The 10,820-nt window shown below is 39.4% G+C and overlaps 1 protein-coding gene across 5 annotated transcripts in view; it reads left to right on the forward strand.

Annotated features, from left to right (window-relative positions):
• Window positions 1–2,642, forward strand: part of ANXA3 (annexin A3) — a 51,193-nt gene extending 48,551 nt beyond the window's left edge. For all 5 annotated transcript variants that reach the window (XM_015557668.1, XM_015557666.1, XM_015557667.1 and 2 more), the window contains one exon: window positions 2,251–2,642. In XM_015557668.1, the coding sequence (XP_015413154.1) occupies window positions 2,251–2,310 (60 nt within the window). In that variant the 3' untranslated portion in view covers window positions 2,311–2,642. The remainder of the gene's footprint in view (window positions 1–2,250) is intronic.
• Window positions 2,643–10,820: the final 8,178 nt, after the last annotated feature.

Consider the following 10,820-nt stretch of genomic DNA (forward strand, 5'->3'; position numbering starts at 1 on the left):
AGTGGGTTAGAGTTGCAGCTGAGAGGCCGGCAAGTCAGGCGGGGAACTGTTGGAGTTCTCTGTCACTGAAGCAAGCAAGCCTCCCTGTTCGCATCAGCTGCCTGGCTGCCAGCCGCCATCTTGGTTGCCAGTTAATTTGCATATCTCGCTGATTAGCCAATGGGAAGGGTAGCGGTCATACGCCAATTATCATGTTTCTCTTTTATTAGTGTAGATTTCAGAGAGGAAGGGAGAGGGAGAAAGAGAGAGAGAGACAAAAGCATTAATGATGAAAGAGAATCATTGATTGGCTGCCTCCTGCACACCCCCTACTGGGGATCAAACCTGCAACCTGGTCATGTGCCCTTGACTGGAATTGAACCTGGGACCCTTCAATCTGCAGGCCAAATCCACTGAGCCAAACCAGCTAGGGCAGTTAGTTTCTTAAGAACAATTAATATGGCCTAATTAGGAAAGCATGAATTATGTTCAAAGGTTTTGAAATTACACTACCTTTTTTGTGATAAAATTTCTAAAACACCATATAAATTGAATAGCTAATTTTACCAGAAGACATAAGGGAATAGAGATAGGAGAAAAGGATGACTATTTGTTTAGTGTCTACAGTGGATCAGAAGTTTGTTTTGTTAATCCCAAATCTCAGTAATTCATTGTATACTTACACAGACAGGACTATATAGTCTGCATAATTTCACTTAATATCTCAGCTATACCAAGGCTCCCCTGTTTTATAGCAGCACCCTCTGGAACATGTAGCATCCTTGATTGTTGGGCAAAGGGAAGAAATATAAAAAATATAAGCAAGCAGATGGAATTCAGTTGAGTATCAGATATTTTTCAATGCTTCTTAGATATATCAGAGATGTTTAGTTGATAGCACAGGGATCATATTACTCTTTCAAATCTGTACTTTCAGTTTCTTTTCTGCTTCCCCCCCCCCTTTATTGTTGAAAGTATTAAAGATGTCCCCTTTGTTTGTTTGCTTGTTTGTTTGTTTTTCTCATTGACCCCCTCCACCCCGCACCCACCCCTCCCAGGCCTTCACCACTCTATTGTCTGTGTCCATATATGTAAGTTCCCTGGTTAATCACTCCACACCAGGAGATATCTGAGTGCTAAGCTATTTGGATACACTAGCATTTTCTCAACTAACTGATAGAAACCCTAATAATTTTTACAACTTTGTGATTAGAGGGAGTTGTTTTAATGCGAAACTAGAGCACTTTTGACTTGTCCGCAGTTTGAGAAATTATTACCTATGGCAGAGCAAGACTTAAGAAAACCAATAAGGGAAGAACTAAAAACTGTATACAAAAAAGAATGTATGTTAATGCCTGTCATGTCTTATGAAAATAATGCTTAACTTCTTTTCTAAATAGCCTTTCTTCATTGCTTCCTTTGCATTAACTACTACTTAACATTCACTCCAATGTGAAACTTAAATGATATGAAATGCTCGTCATTTGAGTTGCTTTGAATAAAATAAGAATAATGTGAGGTTTTTAGACAATTTAGGTTCAAAGCCAAGTTTTACCTCCAATGCTATACAAACATTTCTTTACCTCCTTTGCATAATAAACATTGCATCTTAGTACTTTAAGCCTCAGTCTCACATAGTATGTTTTCTGAATCAAGATCTTTTTGGCTAGTCTAGGGGAAAGGAAATCAGAAATGTACTCTTTGGGAATGTAGTTCATTTCACTTTCTTAAGTATAGTATGGTGTTAAGGAGCCAAGAGATCTGGGTTCAAATCCTGCTTCTGTTGCTTATTATATGATTTGGCACAAGGTTTCTAACCTCTCTTTTTCTCATCTTACTGATATGTTAAATGGAGATACTTATGAACCTACTGTTTGAGTTCTTCTAAGGGTTAAAGTAATTGGTAATTACTTACCAAGTGTTTGGTAAATAATATATGTTACTAAAACTATGATTTTTAAAGTTCTGCTTAAAATTAATATTATGTGATATTATATAATTGATGAAAATATATTTTATTAAACCCAAATTGCAATTTAATTGAATTACATCAAGAAGAATTTAAACATTATTTTGAAAAAGATGCTAGGCTGAAAAATAACTACACTCAGGTATGAATGAATGATGGAATTACAGGTGCATTTTACGAAATGGTACAGGTCATGAGTCTTGCACCCCAGTGAATCCCCCAGTGCTACGAGATTTGGTTCCTTTATGGTCTCCTCATTATTTATGCTGTACCTGTCCTTCTCTCCATCCTGTTCTTTGCAGTCGGATACTTCTGGAGACTATGAAGCCACACTCTTAAAGCTCTGTGGAGGAGATGACTGAGTCACGAACATCGTCTGCAAAGGTTGCCTGCTCCCACGATGGGCTTTTTCAACAGCTCTGCTTACTTGTTTCTCAAGTGTTTAAAAGTACAAGCAAGTATAAACAGCAGCTTGTTTTCCTAACAAATTTTCATTATTCCATAACAACAATGACACAATTATTTTAGAGCATCTCATCCTAATGTAGCAGTTTATTAATGAAAATTTAAAATGATGTGAAGAATCTCCTAATACTACCTAAAATTATATTTCTGCTTAGGAAGTGAGAATCTTTGTACAGTTCTAAAATATCAAATGCAAAGCAGGGTAATAAAAATTGTTGCCTTTGTTAAATTGTCTGTTTTTAGCGTCTGCTGACATTGTTGGTCCCTGGTGCCAACAACTAATTGTATTTTATAACATGCTTTTGTTACAGAAGCTGTTGTGCTTCACTCTATCTATTACCGTATTAATCACATTCATCTTTAAGAAAAGGAATAAAAATGAAGATGTATGTGATCCTCTTTCTAGTCATTATCAAGCTTCATGAGTGACAATGCGTAATAAGTTACTTAGCCGTCAGAAAACATCTGTGGAACCATTAATCTAACCACTTCCTGTCTGAATGGCAAGCATGAATTGGGGTTATTTTATGCTAAATACTGCTTTAGCAGAATCAAGTCTTCAAGTTTTCCTCTTCCTCTAAAATAAGTTTGCAAACTATGCATTTTAAAAATCCCTTTGTTATCTTTGAAAGACACCTACCATGAAATATCTTGACTGATATAAAATATCTGAGGTAAAAAATTCCAGTTGGAGTTATTAGCCTGGACTAGATAGAAATGATAGACGTGTGAGAATATGAACAGTGAGGTGTGGGTTCAGAGCTTTTAGTCAATGCATTCCTCTGGTGAACACTCCAGAGGCCTCTGGAAGATAGAGAAGTTATCTCTTGTTCTGGAATTTCCAAATTACATACAGGGGAAAAGTGTAGGGATTTAGAATCCTACACACATGGTTTTGACTTCCTTCCCTACCGTGTACCAGCTCTGTGACCCTGGCAACTACTAAGCCCTGCTAAGCTAAAGTTTCCTCGTCTGTAAAATGATGATAATTATAGCGCCGGTCTCTTTCACTTTCATAAAGTTTCTTAAAGATTAAGTAAGATAGTCCTGGCTGGCGTGGCTTGGTTAGAGCATTGTTCCAATACACCAAAAGGTGGTGAGTCCGATTCCCAGTCAGGACACATACTCAGGTTGTGGGTTTGATCCCTGGTCTGTGCACTTTCAGGAGGCAACCAATTGATATTTCCCTCTCACATTGATGTTTCTCTCTCTCCCCAAAATCAATTTTAAAAAATAGATTAAGTAAGATAATGCCTGTGAACACGTAGCCCTGTGCCTGGAAATGGTAAGTGTGCAATTAGCATGTTACCATTTTTATTCCCATGCAACATCAAAATGATCACAACAGCACTGCAGCCATTCTTTCAACACTTTACCCACCGTATGCTAAGTAAGTATTGGTTACACCAAAGGGAATAAGACTCATTTTTTATTGCCAAAGTGCTTTAAAATCTGAGAAAGAGACATGTAAGCAGATAAATGCGACACAGTATGTACTGTGCATTCAGGGAAATGACGCTGTATAAGAGAAAGAAGCAGTATAGAGGTGGGATGAAGAATTCAGCCTCCTGACGGTTATAAATTCCACTAGCTAAAAAAATGAGAAGAGGCTCCCCATACAGGTAAGAGCACTTGCAAAGTCACAGAGTTATGAACTTGCATAATGTGTGCACAAATCTATGCAAAAGTTAGTGTGATGGAGGCTTAGAGCACAAGGGGAGGTGACCAGTGATAGGCAGGGGCCAGTTTATGAAAACTCACATATCATGCTAAAGAGTTTATAAGCAGCCCTGGCTGCCATTGCTCGCAGTGGTTAGAGCATCAGCCCAGGGACTGAAGGGTTGCAGGTTTGATGCCCAGTGAATGGCATGGATCTGTATTGCAGATTCAATCCCTGGGCCTAGTCAGGGCGCACAGGAGGCAACCGATCAAATGTTTCTCTCCCCCTCCCTCCCTCCCTTCCACTCTCTTTAAAAATCACTGGAAAAAATATCTTCAAATATCTTTGAACTAAGATAAAGCTCTCTTCCTTCAAACTCTTTATTCCCATTCTTCTTGCATCATATGCTTTGGAGCAGCTAGTAGCTGCTAACAGTATATTTCTGATGATTCTGAGGGAACACAGCTAACTCAAGATGAAGGATTGTGGCCAGTGATCCTTCCAAAGAACTACAATACTTACTTAAATGTTTAAATCCTAGAATGAGAGGGGCAATAGAGGGCACAGGGCAGTGCCAGTGCATGGCCCTTAACTGATCTGGGCAGCATCGCCCCAAGTTATTTTACTCTGCTAAGTCACATGGAGGTGTGAGCACATGAAGGTGCTAGGAGGGTGTTGTTCCCTCCCACCCTAATTCCTCACCCTTCCACTCTCTTTAAAAATCACTGGAAAAAATATCCTCAGGTGAGGATTAACAACAAAAAAGAGTTTATAAGCAGGGGGCAGTGATGGGAGGGGCATTCCAGGAGGATTTCAATCAGGGAAATTATGTGTTCAAATTTTTGACCCAGAGGGAAGAATGAATGGAAGAAAGCTAGAGGCAGGGAGCCTACTTGGCAAGTTCTAGAATCAATACCAGAAGTGTCCGTCTGAACTAAGATAATGGCAAGGGAGACAAAAGGAAAAAAAATACACACACACACTTAAGAAATATTTAGGAGATTAGATTGATAGAACAAGGTAATCAAGGTCGTCAGGTGTCAAGTTTGATCCTATCACTTCGGCTTGAGTGATTTGGTGAATGAGCGCCTCACCAAGCAAATCATTGCCAATACTTGAGTGCTTAGTATGTATCGGCCACTATGTTAAACAGTGTAGTATATGTTAAATCCCAATCCTCAAGGAACTTTACAGTGTAGGCACTAACTCCCAGGTACAGGAATGGAGGCTGGGAGAAATCAAGTAGCTTGACCATTGGAAGAGCCAGGATTGAAGCCCAAGCAGCCCAACTTCAGTGTCCAGGCTCTTAATCACTATTTGGCCTTAAAAAGTATCCCATCCCATTTCTTTTCAACCTTAGAACATGAAGCTATTTGAATGCAGGGAATTTTGCCTGTTGCATTCGCTGCTCTGTTCCTAGTGCTTAGAATGTGCTTGGCACATAATAAATCTTTGTTGAATAAATGAAGTTCTTTTTCTTCTATATATTTGAGCTATATAAGTGAATTTGGGGTGGCTATTTAAACATTTGTAAATATACCTGAGTCTCAGCTTCCCATACTTGGGAAAAGAAACTAACATTATTGTACTACAGGCAGCCATGGAGATAAATATTTTGTAAAGCTGGCCAGAGCATTGGGACTTCTGGAGAAGCAACAAGGGCTAATGCATGTATGTTCTCTTTGGCTAAACTCCTGAAATGGCATTACAAGATTTTAATCTTGGCCACATTCTCCAAAGTCATAGAGAAGGAATCTACCCACTATGGATTTTGACATTAACTGATCTCTTTTCCTCTGGAAAAGTTATTCGCTCCACTAGAGTTCTCCCACATACATTTTTTTTCTCCTCTCCCTCTCTCCCTTCCCTTTCCTTCCTTCCTTCCTTCCTTCCTTCCTTCCTTCCTTCCTTCCTTCCTTCCTATTTATTCTCCTATTTATTTCTATAATGTAATAAGTACTTTTGAAACCACCCTCCAACATGAACATTAAGACTTTGACAATAACCTACTACCAACCACATGATCTTCCCCTTCGATCTCTCCACACGATGTAACCACCCTCCCAAACTCCATATTCATTGCCCATTTGCTTTATTTTTATATAGTTTTTCATTTAGTTGTTTTTCTTTATAAAGTGAGCCTTGTATTGTATGTAATTTCAGAGACTTCTTTTCCACTTATTAGTTTGCTAAGTGATATTCATATCATTGCATGTCATGTGTTTTATTTATTTTGACTGTTCTATATCATTTCATAGTGTACACATCACAGGCATAATTTCTAGAAGGCCATGGAATTGCCCTGAAAGAAGTATGGAAGGCATAGTTTTATCTGGCTCCATACCCCTGTGCTTCTTTGAAGCTATGGTACCCTACTACAGCCACAGAAGTAGCCTGCATCTACAGTCAGTACACAAAACTTCCTATCCCTTGTTTCCAGGTTAGTAGCTGGTCTCTGGATGCCGGCAACAAAGACTTTGACAGTCCTCTAGTAGGTTGCTGGGGTCCAGCCCCAGCGTGTCCAGGGGTTCCCATAGGTGCGGACGCAGTCGCCGAAGAATGTATCCATTTGCTTTATTTTTATATAGTTTTTCATTTAGTTGTTTTTCTTTATAAAGTGAGCCTTGTATTGTATGTAATTTCAGAGACTTCTTTTCCACTTATTAGTTTGCTAAGTGATATTCATATCATTGCATGTCATGTGTTTTATTTATTTTGACTGTTCTATATCATTTCATAGTGTACACATCACAGGCATAATTTCTAGAAGGCCATGGAATTGCCCTGAAAGAAGTATGGAAGGCATAGTTTTATCTGGCTCCATACCCCTGTGCTTCTTTGAAGCTATGGTACCCTACTACAGCCACAGAAGTAGCCTGCATCTACAGTCAGTACACAAAACTTCCTAGAACCTGTTTCATTCTCTCTAATGGGTTCTGATCACCTGTTTCCAATGTGTGTGGGGAGAAGAGTTCCCCACACTAACAAGCAAAGCTCTGACACCAGCTGGATGTCCTGCAATGACTCAGTGGAACACTGTTTACCTGTGGACAGCATCAGATCCCACAAGTCAAGGGTTCAGTCCAGCAAGACTGCCCTCCCACCTCCAGATGCCAATCACAAGTCCAGGTTGTTACCGACCGACTAGCTATAGATCAGGGGTTGTAACAACTCCCTCCTAAGGTTCAATTAATTTGCTAGAGCAGCTCACAGAATGCAGGGAAATACTGATATTTACCAGTTTATTTTAAAAGGATATAGTAAAGGATGCAGATGAACATCAGATGGAAGAGATGTGAAAGGCAAGGTGTGTGGGAAGAGACACAGAGCTTCTATGCCCTGTCCAGGTGTGCCACCCTCCTAGCACCTCCATGTGCTCACCAACCCGCAATCTCTCTGAACCCTGTACTATTGGGATTTTTATGAAAACGTCATCACATAGGCATGGCCGATCATTAACTTCATTGTCAGCCCTTTTCCCTTCTCAAGAGCATGGAAGTATGGCGCTGAAAGTTCCAAGCTTCTAATCAAGGCTCAGTCTTTCCCATGACCAGCCCATATCCAGGAGCCCACCCAGAGTCACCTCATTGGCAAAAAAAAAATATTAGACAAAAGGTGATTCGAGTGATCTTTCCACTTAGGAAATTAAAAGAGTCTTAGAAGTTCTGAGCCAGGAGCAACTGTCTCTCGCTTTCTCAGATTCATTGTATAATTTTGTCATATAAAGGAACAGACACTAAACCATTGTGAATGTCAATCTATATCTTTCATATCTTTAAATTCCTAGCCCAGTTTCCTTTTCATAGAGGTACACAAAATAAATTTTAGGAATAATGATTTGTAACATGGGGTAGTAGACCTTATCTGATTGTTGGAAGGAGCAGGGGAAATGATTAGAGGTACCTTGAAAAGTATTGAATGTTATTCAAATGTGATGTAGAACTGTAGAGTTGATATAGACCAAATTGATTGTGACTCTTAAATAATATACTGTAGTAGTAATATGATCTAGGCTAACATTTATTAAGGGCTTACCAGATGGTATGCACTATGCTAAACACCTTTAAACTGTTTTCTCATTATCAAAATAACTTTATGAGGTAGAAACTATTATTGTTCCCATTTTAAAGAATAATTACTTTTGTTGTATGTATGAATAGAGGACTTACCATGTGCTGAGACTGTAGTAAATATTAAATGTCATTTATTCCAAGAGTTGTTGTACTATTAAGTGCTTTGAAACAAAACATGGTTATATGTGTCAATATTACCCTTATTTTACAGATGAGGAAAATGAGGCTCAGAAAGGTTGCAGAGCAGGAAAGCCAAGATTTAGAATCCAGGTGAGTGTGTATCTATCTGAGCCTGAGTAAGTCTGAGGAGGGTGAGAATGAAGGAAGTGAATGTCACATGGGATGATTCTACAAATAGAAAGCATCGTTGTAATAATAAGAAAAGGCTCCAAAGAAAGCTCTCTTCCTTCAAACTTTTTATTCTCATTCTTCTTGCATCATATGCTTTAGAGCAGCTAGTAGCTGCTAACAGTATATTTCTGATGATTCTGGGGGAACACAGCTAACTCATGATGAAGGATTGTGGCCAGCGATCCTTCCACAATACTTATTTAAATTTTTAAATCCTAGAATGAGAGGGGCAATAGAGGGCACAGGGCAGTGCCAGTGCATGGTCCTTCACCGATCTGGGCAGCATCACCCCAAGTTATTTTACTTTAGTCAAGTTATTTTACTTTGCTAAGTCACATATTCCTCACCTTTAAAATTGGAACAGTAATAGCTTAGTTATTTTGCTAATTAAATTTGAAGACAAAAGGTGTTCAGAATAGTGCATACCATATAGTAAGCCCTTAATAAATGTTAGCTTAGATCAGCGATTTTCAACCAATGTGTTGCAAGAATTTTTTAAACAAGCAATACCTGATTATTTATTCTGGGGCACTGACCTCCTTTCCTTTAGATTGTCAAAAAAAAAAAAACAAAACAAACGAAAACAGCCAACACAATAGCTGTCCAGTGTGAATGAATCAAAATTATACCTATTGTTTTTGTCAGATTGGCAAAAAAAAATGTTTTTTGGTGTGTGGCAGAATTTTAGTATTTAGTTTATGTGTGCCATGAGATGAAAAAGGAAAGTCACTGGTTTAGGTCATATTATTATTGCCGTTTATTATTCAAGGGACATTTTTTATTGCCTCCAATTTCCACAAGGTGGCAGGTCGAGTTCAAAGTGGACCTCATGACTCTGTCCCAAAGGCTAAAACCTACTTACTTGACTTGCTTCCAAATAACTGGGCCAAGTATGAACTGTTTGGAAAAAATCTCCATTATTTTGTCCATAGGATGTCTTTCAGGCACCTTATTGTTGGGGTAAAATCCTTCTTAATAGAACATATGGGCCACTTCACTTAACCCTTTTGTTTCTCACCATCTACACTTACATGAAACCTATACAGAAAACTTTTCCATAGATCACCCGCCTACGTGAGTACATTTAAGTCATCTCTTTACTCACTAAGTTTAGCCCCTGCAGACTGTGAAGGAGGAGGAAATTAGCAAGCTGGAAAGAGTCCTGGACTCTGTGCGAGGTGAACTGCAACAGGCAGGAGATTTGCACACCTCGCTCTAGAGTGATGGGATGTTTGGTCTAGTCACTGGGAAGCACAGAAATGACAAATGAAGATATTGAGTGGGAGATTGTCTGGCCTATTTATAAGGGCATATTGAAGGGAAATTTGTTTTTTGTGCTGAAACCTGGGAGAAGGACATTTTTAAAGAGCATAATTCAGACTTTTCTCTGTGTATCCTCCCCTTCTTTCATTTCCCTCATTTCATGTCATATTGAGAACCTCTCATTTCTATAATTTCACTTTGTCTTTAAAGCATTGGTTTTGGGGCCAATGAAACTGGGTCTAAATCTTGGCTTCACTACGTATGATAGCAGTTTGATAGTAGTAAGTATTTGACATCTACTTAACTTCTTTGCACCTCAGTTCTTTACCTGATAATGACAGCTCTTACCTCAAAGAGTTCTTGTAAGATTAAATGAAACAAAATATATGAAGAATATAACTCAATCAAAAGTAATTACTGGTACTGCATCGGCATAGTTTTGCCTAGCGAATGGGAGATAGTTTTCCATAAGCATTTGCAGAATAAATAAATGATGCACTACATGGTGATAGTAACTCTAAGACTGGCCTTGGAAGTCTTCAAAAAATACTCACTGAAATCAGTGTTGTAAAAAAACAAAGTGTGTCCTCTCACAATGGGAATCAAAGGTGTGCACTTGAGTGGTCAGGTGAGCAGGATCTGAAGACAGGTTCCCTCCGTTTACTTCCTGCCCACCACATGTGAGTGAGCAACCTACTCAATCTTTGTGTGCCTTAGTCTCCTTATCTGTAAGGCCGGGGTGGCAATAGAATTTATTGCCGGGGTCCAACCCCAGCAGGTCCAGGGGTCCCCAAAGGTGTGGACGGAGTCGCCGAAGAAGGAAAGACTCAGAGGCAGCGTTCAGTTGATCAGCATAGTTGGGTTCTCTAGCCAGGATCTCCAGCCAGGTTCTGTGTCCATGCTCTCTTGCTAGGCTCTCCAGCCAGGCTCTCCAGGTTCTCCCCTTGCTAGGTTCTCCAGCCAGGTTCAGTCTCCAGGTTCTAGTCAGGTTCTCTTGCCATGTTCTATCCAGGTTCTGTAGCCAGGTTCTGTCTCTAGGTTCTTCAGCCAGTTTCTGTCC

Source organism: Myotis davidii, unplaced genomic scaffold, assembly GCF_000327345.1.
Source record: "Myotis davidii unplaced genomic scaffold, ASM32734v1 scaffold449, whole genome shotgun sequence".
NCBI lineage: Eukaryota > Metazoa > Chordata > Mammalia > Chiroptera > Vespertilionidae > Myotis > Myotis davidii.